This window comes from Oryzias melastigma, linkage group LG7 (assembly GCF_002922805.2).
Source record: "Oryzias melastigma strain HK-1 linkage group LG7, ASM292280v2, whole genome shotgun sequence".
In the NCBI taxonomy this organism is placed as follows: Eukaryota; Metazoa; Chordata; class Actinopteri; order Beloniformes; family Adrianichthyidae; genus Oryzias; species Oryzias melastigma.
Window position 1 is genome coordinate 24,597,563 of NC_050518.1, and position 22,567 is coordinate 24,620,129.

At 42.6% G+C, this 22,567-nt stretch overlaps 2 protein-coding genes across 2 annotated transcripts in view; one reads left to right on the plus strand and one right to left on the minus strand.

Moving 5' to 3' along the window:
- Nucleotides 1-5,350, minus strand: part of plch2a (phospholipase C, eta 2a) — a 94,620-nt gene extending 89,270 nt beyond the window's left edge. The window contains exons 1-2 of the mRNA XM_024292573.2: nucleotides 5,230-5,350; nucleotides 1,963-2,530 (exon numbers count right to left, since the gene is read on the minus strand). Of these exons, the coding sequence (XP_024148341.1) occupies nucleotides 1,963-2,116 (154 nt within the window). The 5' untranslated portion in view covers nucleotides 2,117-2,530; nucleotides 5,230-5,350. The remainder of the gene's footprint in view (nucleotides 1-1,962; nucleotides 2,531-5,229) is intronic.
- Nucleotides 5,351-17,012: 11,662 nt separating this feature from the next.
- On the plus strand, nucleotides 17,013-22,562 carry pex10 (peroxisomal biogenesis factor 10). The gene is made up of 6 exons (XM_024292627.2): nucleotides 17,013-17,339; nucleotides 18,726-18,806; nucleotides 18,879-19,276; nucleotides 20,280-20,446; nucleotides 20,519-20,654; nucleotides 22,307-22,562. Exons 1-6 carry the CDS (start codon nucleotides 17,228-17,230, stop codon nucleotides 22,373-22,375), a joined length of 963 nt encoding a protein of 320 aa, XP_024148395.1. The 5' UTR covers nucleotides 17,013-17,227; the 3' UTR covers nucleotides 22,376-22,562.
- The last annotated feature ends 5 nt before the right edge of the window (nucleotides 22,563-22,567 follow it).

Consider the following 22,567-nt stretch of genomic DNA (forward strand, 5'->3'; position numbering starts at 1 on the left):
ACTGCTGGTTAACAAATGGTTAACAACTCGTTAACTGCTGATTAACAACTGGTTAACTACTGGTTAACTACTGGTTAACTATTGGTTAACAACTAGTTAATAACTGGTTAACTACTGGTTAACTACTGGTTAACTGTTGGTTAACAGCTGGTTAACTGCGGGTTAACAACTGGTTAACTACTGGTTAACTGATGATTAACAACTGGTTAACTACTGGTTAACTGATGGTTAACAACTGGTTAACTGCGGGTTAACTGATGGTTAACAACTGGTTAACTACTGGTTAACTACGAGTTAACAATTGGTTAACTACTGGTTAACTACTGGTTAACTGTTGGTTAACGACTGATTACCTGCGGGTTAATAACTGGTTAACTACTGGTTAACTGCGGGTTAACAACTGGTTAACTACTGGTTAACTGCGGGTTAACAACTTTTTAACAACAGGTTAACTACTAGTTTACTGCTGGTTTACAAAATACATGTAAACAGGTCACAGTTCAAGAGAGACTGGGCAGAGACACGAGTTACACAGAAATAAACTTACTGAAATAACAAGCTACAATAAAAACTGTGTTTTAACATTTACTGAATGAAGATAAAAACAATTTGAAAAAAGTTTAGGAGTTTTTAACCATCATTAAAGAGGGACAAAAAATGAACTCAGATTATTTAGTTGATGAGTTAGAACATAATTTGTTTATGTATATTAATCTTGGTTACAAAATTATCATTTACATTATTTAGCATTTTTATATATGAATTTTACTGAAACAGCTTCAATAACTTTGCTGTAAATGTGGATCCAGATTTTAAAAGCTGAATCTTTAAAGAGCAAAAACAATGACAGAAATGATCCACAAAGATCCAAGTTCAATCCTGCTCTCTAATATGAAAAACGAGTGAGCTGATATCAAGAAAAAATAAGTACTAAACAGATTGAGATAGTATAGATAAGGTGGGGATAATATGTGATAAATAGCATCTCTACATCATTTATCACTACAAACTGGGACATTCCCAAACCAGAAGGAAATTACATAAGTAACCCCTACAAATAAAGACAGAGACAATCACATGTTTACAGATATAGACCTGTTTCTCTCCTTACACTATTTTCAAAAATCTTAGAAATAGCTAAGATTCGCGAGTATGCCTCGCCCTCCTCCTGCTCGTGCACAGCAGACGCCGGCTGTCTGTGTTGTGAGTTTGTGCAGCTGGCCAAGAAACGCTCATTCTTTAGCGTTCAAACTTGGTGCGATGGCATAAGAGCTTATGGGCTGGTGAGAAATCTACACAACATGTTGAGATGGATCCTAAACATATCTGAGAATGGAGCAAGCAGGCGGGGGATATTGGGAATAAAAGGGAACAGACTATTTCCTGGTGGAAAAATTGAGCGATGAATTGAGAGGACTGGTCTAAATGTGGATTAATCAGCAGAAAGGAGAATGATCCGCATGAAAGCGAAGAAGAGATTATATGTCATCATTTCAATAAATCCTGAAATGTTCATCTGGTGTTGTCTGCCTTTTTTCACTGAATTAACGCAACCCTGTACTTGAAGGACACAGGGACCCAGTTAGGCAGCAGCGTCAAGGGTCTTGCCTAAGGACCCAATCTGGATGGAGATCAGTGGACACCCTGGGGATTGAACCTGGGTGCAAACCAGTACTTAGCTACTGAGCCATCCAGCTGCTGTTACAGTTTTTGACTATATTTTCAAAAATAAAACACATTTATTTTAAAAAGACAAAGATTTGGCAAGGACCAACAGTCAGCACTCTTTCCCTTAAGAATCTTTATATAAAAAGACAAACTCTGGTTTTACACGTGGTCAGAAATACCACAAACTGCACCAGCCAGTAAACCACAACACAACAAAGCAGCAACTGAACCAGTGCAGGTCAAACATCTGCCCCAAGCTCGTGTTCTGGTCTGCGTAACGCTATAGACACTTACCGACAAAGAGGTCGTTGGATGACAGGAAGTGGCTGCAGGGAAGGCTGGCAGCGCTTACAAAGGAGTTCTCATCTGTCGTCACGGTTGTCCCGGACCTAATGGACATGCTGGGGGAATCCGTCACTAAGGCCATCCTTCCCGCCATAGACTCCATGACCACTGATGGGAACGTCGAAGCGTGGCACAGACTGAGGTCTGAAGCATGTGTCTGTGCACGTTTAGGGGTATGATGGATAGTCAGATTGTTTCTGTGATCTGAAGGATCAAATCCAAGAGTTCCTCACAGATCTGAAACTGAGGAGAAGCTCCAGAGGTGACGTCCTGCTGAGATCGACGTCTTTCTCCAGGTGTTAAACTCGTCCCAGGACAGATGCTTAACAACTGAGTCCTACCTCAAAGAGGTCCTCAGAGTTCCACAAAAACCTTCATTTAACCATCGGGTTTTGTCAGCTCCAGTGACTGGGACTAAACTGTGAGGATCAGACGAACGTCAGGGATTGGTCAGAGATGGCCGGTCCAGCTCATTCTGCTGCAGGGCGGGGTCACAGGAATGCCAGGCTGCTTCCACCTAAAAACAGGGAAGAGACCCACATGAGTGCCAGTTTGACATGACAATGGGATCCACACAGAGCCTAAAACATGTTACTACAGCAGAAAAGAAGAATCTGTTGGGTTTTTAGGACTGCAGCCACACAGACCAAAACCACGGCTGTGCTGAACCCAGTGAGATTCTCTGTCCATTGAGAGAATCTCAGGGACAGAGAGTCTCAGGGACACCCCCCTTCCCTTTTTTCACACTGAAAGTCATGTAAACAAACCTGCTGCTTAATACAAGAGGCGCTCCTGTACGTGTAACATGAGAGTCCGATCTCACTGTAATCTATAAAGTGTTCCCCAAGGATCTTCTCTAGGGCCACTTTTATTTTAGATGTTTATCAATGACCTTCAAAACTCCAGTTCAAACTGCAACATCCATCTTTATGCCGATGATACAATAATTTATCTCTGCAAACCAAACATTGCTGACGTTAACAAGTGCTTGCAGCATAACTTTGACTCAGTTCAACATTGGCTGATATTGAATCAAACTAAATCATATTGCATAATCTTACAGACAAATACAATAAACCCAAGTGGTCTAAATCTTAATCTGCATTCAAACATATAGAGAGAACAAAATATTTTAAATATCTTGGTGTCTGGTTTGAGCCTAGTTTATCTTTCCAAACTCATATTTAATCAATCACCAGTAAATTAAACTATCGTCGTAAAACTCTATCAATCAGTTCACTGCTTTAACTTCCATATCAGAAGAAGACTGATATCACAATTAGTACTTCCTATTTTGGACTATGCCGATATAATTTACTTCATAATTTACTTCAACGCTTCTTCCGCCTGCTTACACTCCCTATGTGCCGCTCTGTTCTACGTTGTCTCTATACTACTCATCACTGCACATTGTTTGAACCACTGGGTTGGCTTTCATTACAAGCTAGAAGACAATTTCACTGGCTTCAACTTAATTTTAAATGCATTTGTTTGACCTTCCTTTTTATTTGAATAACCCGGTTCGTTACATAATGTACACCTTAATAACCAGGTATTCTTCTCTGTTCCGAGACATTAAAAACAATCTGGGAAAAATGCTTTTTGTGTTGAAGCTCCAACGACTGGAACAATCTTCCTTCATCTCTACATTCCATTTCACCTCCATCATTGTTCAGGAAAGTTCTTTTACTTCATCTCAAACACACTTGTGTTCGTTTTTAAATTCTGAATTTTCTATTGTCTCTACTTTAGCTTCACTAACTGTCTGAGGTTTGTTTGTTTTAGACACACAGCGTCTTCACCCGCTTGTCAACAGCACACGTTTTTTCTTTGTGTTTTGTTCTGGAGTTCCAGCTGTACTCCTCTACGTTAGTGACAGAACTAGTCTGGAGGATTGTTTTTGGTTTGCTTTTCATTATTTTACTCATAGTTGTTATATTTACACATTTACACCAGAATATTTGTACTCTTTTACTTCATTTAGCTGCTGTGAGGAAAATCATGAGGAATACATTTGAAAATGAAAGATTTGAGTTTTTGGCTGATGATGTTTGACTCTGGCTATGTAAAATAGCGCGGCAAACAGGTGAGAAGGTAATGATGAACGATAATGTACTGTAGTAGGTTCTGATTAGAAAAGGAATGCAAACTCGCTAGCTCAATATGGTGGAGCTCGCTACAGCGGAGCTTGCTAGATCGCTATAGTGGACCTCGGTAGCTTGATACACCAGAGCTAGCTAGTTGGCTACAGTGAAGCTCGCTACAGCGTAGCACGCTTGCTCACTACAACGGAGCTAGCTACAGCTGAGCTCACTAGCTCGATAGAGCAAAACTCGTTAGATCGCTTTAGTGGACCTCAGTAGCGCGTTACACCAGAGCTAGCTAGTTCGCTACAGTGAAGCTCGCTACAGCGGAGCACGCTAGCTCAATACAATGGAGCTCGCTACAACGGAGCTAGCTAGCTCTATACAGCGGAGCTCGCTAGCTCTATACAGCAAAGCTCGCTACAACAGAGCTAGCTACAACAGAGCTCGCTAGCTTGATACAGCAAAGCTTGCTAGATCAATATAGTGGACCTAGGTAGCTCTATATGCCAGAGCTAGCTAGTTCACTACAGTGGAGCTCGCTACAGCGGAGCTCGCTAGCTCGATTCATTGGAGGCTAGCATAGCGAGCCAACCCACTGAATCCCCACTTATGTCAATGTGGGTAAACACAGGTGGCCCCACCTCATAAACTGTGGACAAACCCATTCAGGGTCACAGTTTTGCCCACTTTTAAACCATATGGGCGCACTTACCCTTGCTGGCTGGGTAGTGGACATTTTTACCAGGAACCCCTCTAAAGTGGATCCACTACTCTTAAGGTTACTCCTCACTAACACAATTTGAAACACCAAAAGTCGATCGTTATTCTTGGTAAGTTTGCAGGAACTGCATGAAAGAATCCTCCTTTCCACACGGAGCATCAGCGCTCAGAGACAGTCACAAACCGGTCAAACTTCCACGTTCGGGACAAAGTGAGGTTCGTCATAACACGGCGAGCTGATGACTGAGCCGGGTCAGAGGTCACCCCTCTCTTTAGCTTGATTAGTGACAGCAGAACATCCCAAGAAGCATCAAAGTGTTCAGAATGAGAGCTTAAATTAGAGAACTGGAAGAATGAAAGGAAAGACGAGCGAATCTCATGAATGAAAACGTGAGCGAGCCTATCTCACCTCCACACCGCAGAAGCTTCCTTTGTTTACTCATCCACTCCCACAAAAAGGTTCAAAGGTTCAGTCTGGATGAGCGTGAATGCAGCTCCTCTCTGCCTCCTTCAGCTGCTCCTACAGAGCAAACGCTGCCTGACCTCCTTCAGCCGCCGCTCCTCTCACAACTGAACAGTTTGAGGAGCCAGGTGAGAGAGATGCGATGGGCCGGTCGGAGAACATGTCGGGAACCGTCTCACAAAGGCTGTGGGTCAGCTGCATGTCTGGGCACGCTCCGCACGGCGCTCTCAGAGCGCGGGGGAGGCTCATTCAGCATCTAAAGAAACATCACACCCTTACAGTCATAACTGCTTCAGAATGAGCCTTTCACACAGTCGACATCCATGCAGCAGTCTGCACAAAACTCAAGTATGGAAAGTCCACTGACAAAGCTGAGTGCTGACACTGAAGCTGCTGCGGTACGAAGGAAAAGTGAGGAAAGACTCAAACTACAAATCATCATCTACAAAGTTCTGAGGTTAAAGGCTGTAAGATAAACCAAAGTCCAAAACATTTGAGGAAAATAAAACGGTTTAAACCTCTAAAGGCTAGTTAGATATATACATTCACAAAAACAGTTAATCAAGCGTTGTTGTGGTTTTGAAAAGCTCCAACATGCTAAGGAGCAGAAGAAAACTGCACGTATGACGAGGGGCGACAGGATCCTTCAGACCAGCCGGTTTCTGAGAGGAGGAGCTGAGGGTTTTACTGGAGCTGCTCTGAACCTCAACACAGTCCAAGCCAAACCCACATGACACCAACCAATGAGGAAAGTCCTGATCTCATGAGGGAGGGGCTTCACGGAGAGAAACCTGATCCAGCTGCTAAAAGCTAACGTGAACGCTGGAGCAAAGATACTTAAATTAGATCTCTAGGATCTAGTCATAAACAGGTTGATTATTAAACAGTCAGATGAGAGTTTTTTTCAGTCATATATTTTGAAAACCTTCCTCAGTTCATCACCAACACGACGTGCAGGTTTGAGTGTCAGGACTGTCTGAGCACAGATGGCACGCTCAATGACCTCATACTTCCAGCTTTTACCAGCAGAGCTTAAGTTCCAACATGTCAATTTTGTTTAATAAAAAAAAAAAAAACGTTCCCAGTAGTGTTTTAATAATGATGATGAAGTTTTTAACCAAGATCCCACAATGTGTTAAGAAACCATTTTTCATGTGGATCTGAAGCCTCCGTTTCAAAAATCTCCTCTGAGGGGGCGTGGCTTTTGTAGCTCCACCCCTGACTCCCCCTGTCTGATTCTGATAGCTCTGTTTCTCGCTAGTATAAATCTTCTTGGAGGCTGAGTCTACTCTCAGCCCAGATTCGAAAAATGGCCCAAAAAAGGGGGCAGGGCTAAGGGAGGCAGGCTGAGCGGGGGAGGTGTGGCTTGGATTTGTGATCTGTAATTGGACCAACAGACAGCACTTCTAAAGCCCCATTTATCGAAGTCAACAGCCAAAAAACATTAGATTAGTTTAGATTAGAAATGGTTTATTTCAAGCAATTAAGGAGATTGTCTGAAAGGGAATGGAAGGAAGCATATTTATGTAATCCCACCCCGACTCCACCTTACCATTTCTTTACTTTATTATCTGGTTTGTAACTTAAGATCAGATATTTAAATCTTTCCCACATAGATTCAGGTTATTATGAATCCTTAAGCAACAATAAATCACATGACATGTAAGTAGATATAACACTATTTCAGGAAGGGTTGATTTAGTGTTTGGTTACCCTTGGTTACCGTGAACACGATCAATGTTTCTCTGCTTCAGAATCTGCCGGAATGACGTTGATCGTGTTAACGGTTGAAAAGTTACGGCAAGTCAAAGAGGACAAACGCTGGAGCTAAAGCTCAGGTGTTAAAGGGTTAAACAGCTCGCTCTCACAACCGGCTGAGATGAGCATTCCCCTGAAAAACAAACCCCAGAGGCTTCTGGGTAAGCTGTAGTTTGTCGTCTAAGTGCAGCTGGGTCGTTACATGAAATCTACTGCTTTTATTCACTCTTTCTTCTGAAGTCTCGGCTGAAGTTTTCCCCTTTTTTCTCTGAACACTCGCACAACTCTCCAACAGGTCAGACCAGGATCAGATCAAATGTTCATCATTTCTCCTCCTTCATCGGAGCTACAGATGTAAAGCAGGCGCTGCGAGAGCTGCTGCTGCTGGCTGGCAGGGACAGGCAGCAGAAGTAAGGAAGCAGAGGAAGGAGTGATGGAGTGATGGTGTTCAGAAAACACATTCTGCAGCTGCCTCCCATCTTCAGCCTGGAGCTCTGAATGTGTGGAAACAGTAGATTAACATCTGCATGATCAAATGTCCTTCGTCCTCGGTGTGTTTTGGCTGATGGTTTTAATGGTTTTCTGCTTCACCAGTTAATGTTGTGCAGCAAAATATCATCCTGGAGCTCCTCTTACTTTAATAACGGCATCTGTGAATGAGTTTGGTTTGATCTTAATGTTTAATGTTTGTGTGCATGAATGCATTCATTAATGTTGAAATTAAGGTTCATGCTGAAACTCTGAGAGCAATTATGCTGCAAGAATCAGCTTCAATCTGAACTTCAATCGTCATTATGCTGCTGTTTTCCTGCAGCTCCAACAACCTGCTGAGAGCTCACATGACGAAGACTGATGGAGCTCCTGAAGGCACCACGCCGACCCGCTGCTGTCTGAGTGTCTGTGTGCGTGAAGACTCACTCTTCGCGCACACAGACACTCAGACCGTCTCTGCCTGCCTCGGTGTGGCCTCCTCTGTCTTAAATAGCCAGCAGGTGCCAATCACGGAACGTTGGCCACACCTGCCAGGTGACCAGAAGAACTGGATGGAGAAAGGTCCAGCAGCAGGACGTAACAACAGAAACACTGGAGCTCCGGAGGTTTAAAGCATGGGGGGGGGGGGGTGTAAAGCTATGAAATGTTTTACAGAAAAACGTTTCCTAACTTCATTACTGACAGTAAAGCAGCAGCTGAGCTCAAAGGAGAGAGAGATGAGCTTTTCTTACATTTACTTTAAACATCGAGCAAACCACCATTTAGTTCTTCTGTGAGTTTCACTGGTTGAAGTTTAGCCAATCAAACATCTGATACCATTACTTTGAAAAACCAGTCAGAGGGTCGATGCATATTTATGAAAGGCTCCTCACTTTGAGGGAAGAAACAAACATTTGTCTGCAATGCAAGATTATTTATCGGGGTAAAAAAACATGATTAAGTATGAATTATTTTATCTGATTTGCCCTTTTTTGAGAAAAATCTAAATTCAGCTTTCCATTTTCCTAGTAGAATTTGACCTGTTTGATGTCTCCAACATAACCAGAACAGCCTCCCCTTTGCAATGAGGGTCTTTACCATCCTTGTGTTGTATTAAAAGTTTTATTTCACTGTCAGATCTACACGGTTTCCAGAGAGGCAGACTTGGACAAAACAAGCCCCCCCACTGACCCTGGAGCTGAAAGCAGCTGAAAACCAACACCCTGCTGAAACTAAAGCGTTACAAAGGAGACAGAACGCAGCTTTCCCAGCAGGGATGAAGACTGAGACCCCCATGTTGCCCAGTTCTCTGTCCTCTGCAGAAGTCCCAGAGTCGCCATGAGAAGCTCGTTTCTGGAGGCTTAAGCATTTTCAGACTTTCTTTCAGGTGTGTGATCAGGCGTTTAGCAGCAGCCCTTTGATAGGTGCACGCTTCAGCAGAGAATGGGTTTGTAGTTCCATACAGACTGATCTCTAAGTGAACGGGAAATCTACTCTAAACAGTCTTTGAGCATCAGAACAGATAAAGAGATAAACCATAGAGAGGAGGAATAAAAGAGAACAAGGACAGATGATATCATGTCTGATGACATCATAGATCAGCACCAGCAGAAGCTCTTCATTGTGAACTCTGTGTAGACTCTCCAAACTGTTTTTGATCAAACACTCCTTGGCGTCTCTCTTTCTCTCCCAAAGTGATTCTGATAAACTGACTCTTTAAATCCACTGAAAGACTCATGAATGTAAGCCCCTAGAACGGTTTCTAAGACCGAGCTGTCAGTGACAGACCAAAGACTACAACAGGTTTTTCCACCAGTGTGTGTTTATTTGATCCCAATAAAGAGTTTTTGATAAGAATGATGATCCCGCTATTTAGCCACAGCTAGCTGTTTTTTGGAAAAAAAAACTGTCTCCGCCAATCATTCTTTAGGTTTAATGATGTCATCAGTCTGACCAATCATAAGTTGTTAACGTCCTCACTTTTTGTTGTGACTCGGGTCATAAAGTCTCACAGCTCCAACAAACATAACAGCTAAACTCGTGTTTAGTGGGATAGCTTCCCCTGGGATCCGGTGAACAGTTTTTGCACTGCATCACCCACAATGCATTGGGTTAAAGTGACTGCACTTTTGCTCTATGCTACTAAAATAAAACGATTTATTCACCCACAAATAAATAAAACACTTTTGTTAAAGTTACATTTTCTATTGAGACAAAATAAAATTAATAAAACGTCAAAATGTTCACTTTTTTTGTTCTGTTACAAGTGAACATAAACATGAATATAATGTTTTTCTGTGTTAAAAAAACATTTTGTGATCATATAATTGTTAAAACATAACATTTGCTCTGGCACAAATGTATAAAGAATTAAAAATAATAATAAATCACTCTTTGGAAAGAAAATATTGTTTTTTGTGAGGTCACATAAAATTGCATATTAATAAATTAATAAACGGTTAAACAACAACTTGAGCAAATTATCAACTAATTTAGTTGAAAATTATTATTGAAAACGATCACAACTTTTATTACAACATTTAGGAAAAACAGCAACTTCCAGCTTTTCTGCCTGAATTATTGCAAAAAATTGTTGTGAGATTATGGAGGGACTGAACCTCAATACAGACCTCAGAGCTTCTCCTGTTTTACATATTTGGATGCTGGTGTGCTGCAGTATTTTTGTCAAGGAAAAAGTGTAGCTTGGCTCAAAAAAGGTTAAAATAAAAACACTGAACCACGACTCATGCAGTTCCAACAGCTGCTCGTTTGGGGGCGCTGTTGCTGGGAACAAGCTGTCATTTAGTCCAGGACCAAATATGCTGTCCCTCCAATTCAGGGGTCGCCACAGCCAATCAGCTTCCTCCATCTGTCTGACAGCAGCTCCTTTCATGTCTTCATCTCTGCATCCATGAACTTCTCTGGTCTTCCTCTGGACTCTTTCCTGCAGCTCCAGACTCAGCATCCTTCAACCAACATCTTCCTCTGGACATGTCTGAATCTCAGTCTGTCCTTCTTTAGTACCCAGCTAACAAGTCACCATAAGCCTCTTGTTTGACCTTTGACCCTCTAGCTACACCTTACGCTGTGCTGTTATTTATTCAAAGCAGATGTCTTCTCCCAGGTTGCCCCATTATGTCTTTTTGGCGAATCCCACCACAGCAGATCACCAATCCACACGCTTGGTTTGGCAGAGAGTTTTACGCCGGATGCCCTTCCAGACACAACTCTGTATTTCATCCGGGCTGGGGACTGGCACAGGAAGACCCAGGAAGACCCAGACCCGGCCCCTTATCAGCGTGAAAGGTCTGGCCCTCACGCTCATTGAGCCCCCTGGGAGACGACACCTGATCTCCAACGAGCCAGGACCACGAGGAGCTGATGGAGCTGTTCAGCTGGGGTTTTACTGCTTCAATCTTCGATGTAATCAGCTGTTTCACCACTGAATACATTTTCCTTCCTGTACTGGAAGGTTTCTTGATCTGAAGATTATCATCATAAAATCTCATTTATAAAGTTCCTGAAGTTTGTTATCATGACTGGTATCTCTCAATCCGTTTGATGTTCTTTTGTTGCACTGAAACTGAAACACGTTGAAGAAAGTAAATCTCCGTTCAATGAGGTAAACTGGTCCAGGTGTGTTTGTGTGAATGAACTGGCAGAACTGGAATTCCACACAAGAGTCTGCAGATTCAGATGAGAACTGGGCTGTAAGAGAGTTATGTCAACAACCTCCAGACCTCCTCAGCTCCGTCTCTGCTCACAGAAAACCTCCTGACAGACGAGCGGGTCGGTCTCAACCAATGAGGGGAATTCAGGCGTTACTGTTCTGTTTGGTATATTAGAGCCTTATCTTTTTAAGGTATATGTCTTGTTTGGTATAAAAATTAATAAACATGTATATTAAAAAAAAGATATGTTCCCCCTGCCAAAACGATTCCTGAGACTGGGGAAACAAATTCTGGCAGGGAGACGTACCTTAGCAAAACACCGGCACCGGAGGGTGGACCGCAGAACGGGAGCAGAGAGACGAGGATCCCTCTGCTGCCTGCTCGGGTCATTCTCATATTAACGTCTCTCTTTTTGTCTGTTTCATCGTTTATATGGTTCGTTTTTGTCGCCTGTCAAAAAAAAAAGGAAAGAAAAAAAGGCAGCAGGATTTGACTCTTAATACATTTTTTCCCCAGCGGAGTTACAGTGTCGAGATCATTTTCCTGCCATCGTAGTTTAATGAATGAGTCGCACTGCGCATGCTCAGCTGGATCGATGTTCCGGTACTCGATGTATCATCCCGTGAACCCGTGAGATATTTTTGACAGTTTGTAAACAGGAGAAATTCATATTCAAAACAAAATTCATATTCTAAAGAGACATGTTAAACGCAAAACTAAATGTTGTGTTCATATTTCATCTGCAAAGTTGCACACAAAATATTCATTTGTAGACAACTTTGTCTGTATGGATATGTTATTACCTGGGAAATGCTGTTACTCACATCCGAGCGTGAAAAGAACCTCTTCCTGTGTGACAGTGCGGCCTCTGGATGGGTCGTTTTTGAGGGGGAGCTCCAGAATTCATATTTGCCCTCCGGAAGGAAAACACCTTCAGTGTGTCGGAAGCTGGACAGCTCAGGATGAGATCAATCAAGTCCTGAAAGATCTTGGATCAAAAGGTGCAGGAATGGGATCAGAAGCATGAGCAGAGAGGATTCCCCTGAGCCGGGAGCAGCGCCAGGGGGTAGCTAAGGGTTGCTATAGCAACCCCAAGATTTGGCATAGCAAGCACAAATATATAAAGACCAAATTCGAACGCTTTATTTAAAAAAATGATAATAAGTTTATTTTTTATTAACAGTAGGTGATGCAGTAGCACTGTCTCAACAGAGAGGGCGCTCGTGAGTCATATTTTATGTTTTCCTTCGACTGACTGTAAAAGTGACGAATGTAATCTAATTAAAATGGACTTTTAATCAAAACAAGAACTAATAATGACTGATGCTGAGTGACGCGTCTTTTTTTAAACTTCTAAAACTTGAAGAAGATAAGGGAACTTTCACCCTCCCTGAGCAGGTTTGCAGTCCGAGCTTCCCTGAAGCAACATCTGTGAAGACGAGCAAAGACGGAGCGCCTGGTGACAGACAGACTCAGATGGATGTTCATTTCCCGTTCTCATATGATTGTGTTTGCATGGATTCAAACAGTGCTTCACTAAATGTCACAGCGACCAGCAACCAGCTGCAGCAAAGAGGTGGACGACCTCGAAAAAGGCAGGAAATGATTTAGAGAAATGAAGTGAGGAAAGGTCAGAAGCTCATTCCGGGTTGGAAATGTTTTCTCCGTGAGAACTCCGTCTAACTGTGATACTTCAGTCGCTTTCATACACGCCGGCAGTGACAGCGTAACGCCGCAGACGTGTTGATTGCAGCTTGGCTCTGGTTACGTCTAAGCTGGGACTGACTAAGACCCTTCTGGGTTGGGCCACAGCAGTTGGCAGAAGCAGCAAAGGTGACTCAGGTGCAGCCACAGCAGCCTGTAGCAGTGTGCCAAGGTGATGAAACGGAGTGAGTCACGGCGTTCACACAATCACATGAGGCAATGATTTCTGAGCCTGAAGTAGATGAAACCCAAGACAACCCGATACAAAAGCATTTGGTCCGAATGTGCACGTTCTTAAAGTCTCACTGCAGCTATGGTTTAGAATTGCGATGTTAAAGTCCTGTTAGCTGTCGCGCAGCTGGAGCGCAGTGAGCTGCAGACACTGCTGCACTCCAGAACCATTTGGTGTATTAAACCAAATCGTAATATTAACTTTAAACCCTTCATCCAGGGGCCAAAAAAAAGTTCAGCACTGACTGCAGTATTTAGTAAATTATGTGTGAATACTGATGTCACTTTCATTCAGGCTAATGCTAACTAGCATGAGAGACATATCTAACTATCATTGTCTTTATGACCTGTTAGTTGTTTTCATTACTCGTCAGTAGAGTGCTAACACATTTTGTCGACGTCATTTTCAGAAGTCTGAGACGCGATTCCCTTTTCTAAAACGTCTCAACACAGACGAGGTGACCGTTAGCGCACGCCGCTACCGCTCCATGAAGAAGGAAGAATCTCCTCATCATCAGCTGAGAATACGATCAGTAGTCTGAAAGTCACTTCAAAGTTCGTTTAAGTGTTTAAAGTTCTGTTGAACAGGTTTGAAATGTTCTACGCTTCATCTGAAGAGGTCAGGTGATCATACAGCACATTGTAGCGTTTTGTGAGCATTGGGTGTTTGGTGTTTCAGGAAGGTAAACTTTGCCTTTCTGGATGTCTATGGCTTTGTCTGAATTCCCCCCAACAATTAACTACTAAAAACTATATACTGCTGGAGTATATACTGCCCTGGATTTCAAAGATAATTCGGTCACGATGCTCACTACTTTTCTTTCGTTTTTCTAAACACAGGATATGACGTCACCGATTTCACGAAGTGAAAATCTAATAAAAATGAACATTTCACGACGTTTATTTATGACTCCACTCTGTTCTGATGATGAAAATGTGGATGATTTATTCAAATATTCCATTTAAACATTTCAAAATTGTTCCACCGCAATGCATTGTGGTCTATATTCGCTAATCTAGTGACCATCAATGCACGCTAGTTTTTCGCAAAGACTTCTGGGAAATTTCAAGTGCACTCGATTTCGGAATCGGTAGATTCGGACACCTCTAGAAAATGGCGAACGCACAATAGTGCAGTATATAGTGATTAGGGGGGAATTCAGACACAACTATTGTGAATACACAAGACAACACACAATGTAAGAAATAACAAAAATGAGACGATACCAGGAATAGGGCTGCCACGATTAGTCGACTAATCGACAACTAATTTAATAGTCGATACTTTATATTATATGGAGTCACAGTGTAGTGAAGTTGAAAGTTATAATGGTATCCTGTTAGTTTTATGGACTATTTTGGCATTTATTACGGTTTTTTTAGGTTATTTTGGAGTTTAGCTAATATTTCAGCTGCATGCTAGCTGTTTTCACTGACTTAGCCTTTTTTTTTTTTTGTCTAATTTCGCATTTAACTAATATTGTAGCTGGCTATCAGCTTTAGCATTTTCAGCTATCAGCTTCAGTGTTTTCAGCCATAAGCACTAGCATCTTCAGCGGCTTAATTCAGCTTACAACATTCACACTGGCTTTATTACAGGTAACTCTATATATGTAGTTTTTTGTTATTTTAAAGCTAATGACGGTTAAGATGTGTGTTTTACATCCAGTTTGCACATGACTAGATTAGTCGACTAATCGGAAAAAATAATTGGTGATTTGTCGACTATTAAAATAATCTTTTTACCAGGAATAGTGCTCAGAGATTTGCTAAGTCGATGTATAGAGATAACCTCAACAGGAAGTAAACAAGCGGTCTCATTTTAAAGCAGAAATCCGTCACACAGAGTTCATAACAACTTCTCCACGGCAGAAGTATTGCTGGTACTCACCGGCAGTACTTTTGGCGTGGAGAAATTGTGGTACTCTAAAGAGCTATTTTCAGAAGACCCGGTACTGAGTACCACTTAAATCAACTCTCTCCAAACTCAACACGCTTAGCCTTTCTATTGGTGACTCTCTGGTGACCTCCTCCTCCCAGGAGTTCAGGTGTTGTCCTACACCAGAGATAGGCACCTCCAGGCCTCAAGTGCCGCAGTGTCTGCATGATTTCCAGATATCCAAGCTCCCCTCATGACTGGTTACCTGGTTCAGGTGTGTCCAGCCAATTAGAACATGCCAGAGCAGGAGATGTTGGAAAACATGCAGAACTGCGGTCCTGGAGTTGCCGATCCTTGTCCTAGACAGCTCTCTATCCTTCTAATCCCACATCAACAACATCTCCCAGACATCATCGTAGCATCAACCGTCTCCAACCTTCTCCCACCCCCATTTTGGTCCTCGATTACTGCAAATCCCCTCTCTTAGCTCTCTCCAACAAATCCATCCATAAACTCCAGCTGGTCCAGAACTCTGCGGTCCGGACCATCACCAGAACTCCCCTTCACCACCGCATCACCCTAATCCGTTCAGTCCAATCAGGAATCATTTACTAAATCCTTCTGTACACCTGTAAGCCCATCCACAATCTCTCCCCTCCTTACCTGTCTGCTGTCACACCTTCCTGTAACCCCGCCTCAGCACCACGGGGGGAAAGTTTTCAGGTGTTCAGCCCCAATCTCTTGAAGAAACTAACCTCCTGTCTCTCTTCTGATACAAACTCAAAATACGCGAGGAAATCATATCTATAGCACCTCCTCCCATTTCTGTCCCTCCCATCTGTTTTTGTTTGAAACTTTATTTGTACTTGAGAGTCCTGAAAGACGCTTTTAAATAAAATGTATTATTATGTTTTATGGTAAGCATGCAAAAGCTCCAAACTAATTTAGTAAATTTATGAAAATAGTTCATGAAACATTGAACATCGACCCTGAAACAACAGGAATCTTTTTTCTACAACAGGAATTGTGGGTAAACCACATTTATTATTTCACTGACAAACTTTTATACTGGATAAAGAGAGTTTTTCTGCACATTTGTTTTTTTATATATCCTAAAAACATGTACAACCAGGACCAGTGATCCATGGACTTTTATATTTTTACAGTTAAAGGTTTGAGAAAACATCAGGTAGGTTCAGGAATCCAGGAGGAAAACCGGACCTCTCCTCTCCATCACCTCATCTCATCTTTCCTTCTGCTTATCCCCACACACACCCACCCCACTCCTCCTCCAGGGGTACCGCTCTTGACATGGCTGTCGCATCATCCCAAAACATTCATCAGCAGAAGATAAAATACTTCCTGAATATCTTCAGTCATGAGGAGTGTCCCAGATTTCAGTTCGTTGCAATTCTCCATTCCTTCCAGACTGAACACACCATCCTCCAAGCTTCTGATGACACACCTGAATCCACCTGAGAAGAAAGTGTGAAGGTTTACCTGTGAGCTGTGGCCCCCCCATTCCTTCAGCAGCTCAGCGTGCCCACACCTCCACCTCCCGTCTGCAGCAATCCAAAACGTGTTGTTGTGAGGAGCAGAGAAGGTGAGAGCATTAGTCCCGCCCCTCACACAGGTAAACCTGCTGCTGTGCAGACCTGGGGCAGCTTCAGAGCTAAGAAAAGTGGCAGTAACCGGATCGGAGAGGGCTTATAATGGATGTCTGTTGAGGTTATTCTACACCAGCTGGAGACAAAGAAACCGGTTCAGCAGCTTCAAGCTCTGAATTAACGTGTGCACGGATGCATGTGCACGTAGTGCAGGGCAGCTTTGACAGTGACAGGCCAAAGCCTCCCCATGGAAGGTTTCAAACCCTCCATGCAGGAAGTGAAGGAAGGAGGCGTGTCTATAAATGACCTAAAGGTTTGAATATGTCCACATTTTCCTTCATTCATTTCTTCTGTCAAACTGGCCTGAATGAGATTCAGTTGCATTCTGATGATCACCTGCAGGGGGCAGCATCACACAGCAGTGCACAGCCTGCCGGGAAACATGGGAAGAAGAAGAAGGAAGTCTGGGCAGAACCAGGACCTTTGACAGCCCGAACCCGTCCCGGTCCTGGTCCCGGTCCGCTCTGATGCATGTTCGCTCGTGAGTGTCCACGAGCGGCTTGGATGTCTGCATCCGCGCGCCTCATCAGCGGACACGCGCGTCTCTGTGAGACGCGCTCACGATGCCGCTCGCTCACGCGAACCAGGCCCAGCTGATTCGGTCCAGTCAGAAGGACGAGTACTACCGAACGGTTCTGAGAAACAACGCGAATGAAGCTGTTCAGACACTCGCAGGTACGGTGGGAACGCTCGGAGGGGTTCGGAAATGATCGGAGGGGTTCGGAAATGATCGGATGTGTTCCCTCTTTTTTAAATATATCTTTATTAACAATTCCAAGGACAACACAGTTATAGACAAGTTCAAACAACAAGCACGAGGGGTGCGAGCAGAGAGAAAATAATAATAAAATAAGGACAAAGTTTTTTAAAAAAAGAAGAAAGAAAACAACAATATTAAAATAAAAAAGTTCGAGGTTTTCTAAAGTCCAATACTTTCTGCTTCATTGTAAAGTTTCACAGCAATTTATGTTTGAACACATTTAACACATGAGAAAAACAAAGTTGTTCCCTCTGAAAGATGCAACATTTTGTTGTGGATTTAAAAAAAAAAAAAAATAACTGCTTTTACGTATTAAAAAATTACCACGTATAATTGTTGTGTCAACTATTATACAGTGCAATTCATTCATTCATTCATCTTCTTGACCGCTTCTTCCCTTTCGGGGTCGCGGGGTGCTGGAGCCTATCCCGGCTACTGATGGGCGAAGGCGGGGTTCACCCTGGACAGGTTGCCAGTCTGTCGCAGGGCCTCATATACAGTGCAATTTATTTTTATTATCAAACCAAATAACATATGTTCTTTCTTAAGTTCAGGGGTAAGAGAGATGAGGAATATCCTTTCCATCAAACACATTTTGACAGGTGACCTTTGACCTTACAGCTGTCAATCAAAATGGTGTAACATTTTAATATAAATTGTATTCAGAGTTTTTATGTATCTCTATAAAATTCTATTATATATTTAAATAAATATGAATTTTATTCAAAAATGTTACATTATCTGAATCTCAATGATAGAAAATCTAAAATGTGATGACAAAACATTGATGGAATCAAATATACAGGCTTTCAGGAAAAGTCATGGTCCTATGATCCAAATGACTCTTATGACAGAGTTATGATGTTGTAGAATATACTTTTTCATCTTTTGTTCTATTAAAAAAAACACAAAGCAACAGTTACAAAACAGAAGCACGGGCTTCCATCAGTCCAGAAAGTGAAAACTTTATCTGTCATGTGACTTTCTGAACCTTCTGAGCAGAAACTTTGGGATTGATTTCGGATGAGATCTTTGATTTTTCAGTTTTCATGTTCCTAGCTTCCTCAGAGGAGATGTGTACATCCTGATGTTCATCCTGGCTCTTGGCTCAGACAGTCCACTCCTCTGCTCCACCATTTCTCTTCTTCTCGTTTCCCTCTGCCCTCCAAGCTTCTGATTGGCTGAGCTCGGCTCCAGGAGCTGACCAGCCGTCATGTCTGAAGTATCAGCTGTTTCTTCCCTCCATCAGAAGGTGTTCTCGGGTCAGAGAGCTGATCCGTCTGGTGTGTGTGGATGTTTAGGATCCAGACTCTGGCTGGACTGGAGAAAGGAGGTGGAGCTTCTGTCTGACGTGGCTTACCTCAGCCTGACCACACTCTCAGGTAAGCTTCACCTGCTCAGAGACGCTCGTTCGCTCCACTGACGTCACTCAGGTGTTCGTTTTTGCCTCACAGGGTTTCAGACGTTGGGGGAGGAGTATGTCAGCATCGTGCAGGTGGACCCCTCCAAGCGGCAGGTCCCCTCCCGGACCAGGCGGAGCCTTTTCGTCCTGCTCCACGCCTTCCTTCCGTACCTGCTGGACAAGCTGCTGGTGTGTCTGGAGAACGAGCTGGAGGGCGGTCAGGACGGCCGGCGGCGGGGGGCGTCGCCTGGGTGGGGCCTAAGCTGCTGGCTGAGACTGTGGGTGCGGAGGGGGGTGGGGCTTCTGACGGAGGAGCAGAGGAGGGCGTGGCTTCCAGCCGTCAGCGTCGTACAGCAGACTGTGGCCCTCGTGCACCGCCTCCACACCGCCGTCTTCTACCTCAGCAGCTCCTTCTACCACCTGTCCAAGAGAGCGGCGGGAATCAGCTACGTGAGTGTGCACGAGGGGGGGCAGGGCTCCGCCTCTTGAACTGTGGCCATGGCAACAACCCAAACCAGAGGATATAGACAGAACATGTCTACTTTTCTTAAGTCTTTCAGAGTAAACTATACACAAATATACGATCATATATTACCTTTGGAACACTAAAGAACACAGTTTTTATGAAAAAGGAGTTATTTTTGTGAACTCCTTTATTAACCAGAGCTAAAACGACTCGATCTCTGTTAAGTAAATGATTTAATTTACTTTAAAGTAGGGCTGGGTATCGATAATCATTTCTAGAAATGATTTTATTCGATTCACAAGAGCCTGGATCCATTCAATTCCAATTTTGAGTTTACACATTTATACAATAATCTACTATATTTTTTGAATATATTTATTAATATAAATATAGTTCACATACTGTAAAATTAGTAAAATATTGAGATTGTTATTATCATACAGTGATTCCCTAAAGGAGAAGTTCTAACAAAAATGTTCAGATCATTAACATGTCAAACATTATTCTGCTTCTCCTGGAGGACGTTTCAGTTTGGCCACTAGGTGGCGATCGCGCTATAGCATTACACCTTGTTACAGAAGAAGAAGAAAGAATGTGGGATAAAAAAGCTGTTTTAGACCACAAACAGTTACTTTAAAAATGTTTCCTTAAAAGAGAAAATTCATATAAAGATGCTCATTTCGTCAGAATATATGTTTAGGTCGACTGAGCGTTAGCATTAGCCGTCCTATGGGGAAACCCTAAACGTTAGCGTCAAGCTAGCAGACTTTAACTTTATGTTTTAGATCGATTTATATTTTTATGAATGGATTATTGATTTATTTAACTTAGATTAATTCAAATCGGTTGATTGATTCTTATCGACCCAGCTCCACTTTATCCTAACAAACACATGTTTAGCTTATGATGCTGCGTTTATTGGAATAAATAAATCCCGTCTGATGAATCAGAGGAATGCTGACTGTGTTGTGACGGTTTGTGCTGCAGCTGCGGGTGGGGGGGCTGAGCGGGGACGACGCCTCCATCAGGACCACCTACCGGCTGCTGGGGGCCGTTTCCCTCCTGCAGCTGCTCGGCAGTGTGGGTCTGCAGTGGGGCAGCTTCAGGCAGAGACAGAGGGCCCGGGAGGAGTGGAAGCTCTACCGGAGCCTCAGGTACCGGGCCGGCGCCGATCCAGCTCGCTCTGTTGTTGTTGGACGTTTGAAGGCTGACCTCTTTGTTTTCAGTCCTGAGCGCCTCCAGAGCTCCGCCCCCTCTGCCACCCGCTGCATCCTGTGCCTGGAGGCCCGCAGGAACTCCACCTGCACGCCCTGCGGACACCTGTTCTGCTGGGAGTGCATAACGGAGTGGTGCAACACCAAGGTCAGTCAGGACTCCACCGCCTCCTAAAACTGCATCACCATGCGGGGGTTTGTGTGCATTCTGCAGGGAGAACCTGTGACAGGGAGGGTTCTGGTCTGACACCACTGCATCCAGATACTCACTAGCTGATTAAATACATTGTTTGTTTTTTTATTATTGACCCTTTTCACTGTGATGTCAGACAAAATGGCAAATAGTTACTTCAGGTATTCGCTTTAGAACAGCAAAGCCAACAGCTGAACGCCGTTTAACACAATTTCACGTAAATAATAAAAGGTAATCTTACCGATTTCAACTGAAAAATGAACAGTATTTATGTTATGAATGTCCTGCTGAACTGTATTTTCATTTACTGTCTTAGATCGTTCACAAGTCTAAATACAAATTTCGAATAATCTTTCGATATTTTAGGTTCTAGTGAAAATCTTATAATTACCGTATTTTCTGGACTATAAGCCACATCTGCTCAATTTAAAAAAAAAGAAGCAAAAAAAAGAAATACAAGCCGCACTGGACTATAAGCCGCAGATATCTATGTTGAAAAATGTGATATTTACTGCATGTAGAGAACAATTTTGTATTTTGAATGTACATGTATGTACCTGCTGTCTCTAGCATCTAAGCATAGATTAATTGATGCTAAGCTTGTGTAGAGCAGTGCGGTGTCCTTCCTAGATAGCAAGCTCCATGGCCTTCTACTTAAAATGTTTACCACACAAACTTCTTTGCAGGATTTCCATTATGAAGAATTGAGAATTTGAAAAAAAATAATTAGTAATTTGTCATTAGTGTTCTATCTGCTAAAGAAAAAGTAGCGTTGGGTATTCTGATTTACATAGATTTTTTGTTCTTTTGTTTTTGATTCTATTTCCGGTTAGAGCTCCTCTAACAGCGGAAGAAAAATTCAAACAATAGCCGCACCTTTGTATAAGCCGCATGGTTCAAAACCTAGGAAAAAAGTAGCGGCTTCATTTGAGCAGATATTATTCTAACGGGTTCTACTTTGGGTTCTAGTTTTGTTTCTGTTGATGTTATTTCCACGTATTTTAAATGCGATAAGCTCAAAAAGTTGATAGAAATTCACGTTGTTCACATTTAATTCCTTCAAAGACGCACATCTCTGCATTACTCTTACACATTTTAATCACTTCCCAGGATAAATTCACTTGTTCTACAGGATATTTTAGGGATTAATTGTAAAAACAGGAATGATTTGGTTCAGTGAAAATGTTCAGAGCAGCTATCGAGACACGTAGTTTCAGCTTTCAAAATAAGAGCGACCAAGTAAAAAGAATATAATCTCTGGGTGAACGTATTTTATAACATTAAATGGAAACAGTTACTTTCATATTTTTAGCAACAGTTTCAATTAATTTGATCATTTTTTACCTTTATTTTCCTTGAGGTCAGCTTTGAATGTTTTCAGCTATAAACTTTAGCCTTTTCAGCTATCAGCACGAGCTTCTTCAGCAGCCAAATTCAGCTTACGGCATTCACACTAGCAGTATTGCAAGCATATTTAGTTAATAATTATGTTAAAAAGTTAGAGTTTTAAAGTTTTTTTAAAAGTGTAGTTTTAGAGTGTTCAGTAACACTCAGAGATGCTCGTGTCCTGTACGGAGACCTGCGCTGACGTCTGCTCCTGTCCTCAGGCCGAGTGTCCTCTGTGCCGGGAGAAGTTCCTCCCTCACAGGCTGGTGTTCCTCAGGAACTTCCTCTAGAGCAGCAGAACTCGCCTCACTCTGGGACCTGGACCGAGCCTCTGAACCCTCACATGTTTGCTGATGCTGACTGAGGAAAACCTGCTCTGATTTAACAGCACTAATCTGATTTTTAACAGACGAATGCTGTAAATATTCCATTTGTTTTTAATAACTTTAGTTTAAACAATAAAGAGATGTGAAAACAGCCTC

What these genes read in the sequence shown, in the direction of transcription:
- pex10 (XM_024292627.2), top strand. Translation starts at nt 17,228, where the DNA reads ATGCCGCTCGCTCACGCGAACCAGGCCCAGCTGATTCGGTCCAGTCAG. An exon ending in AGCTGTTCAGACACTCGCAG is followed by an intron (nt 17,340 to 18,725) that starts GTACGGTGGGAA and finishes GTGGATGTTTAG; the next exon opens with GATCCAGACTCTGGCTGGAC. An exon ending in AAGCTCTACCGGAGCCTCAG is followed by an intron (nt 20,447 to 20,518) that starts GTACCGGGCCGG and finishes CTTTGTTTTCAG; the next exon opens with TCCTGAGCGCCTCCAGAGCT.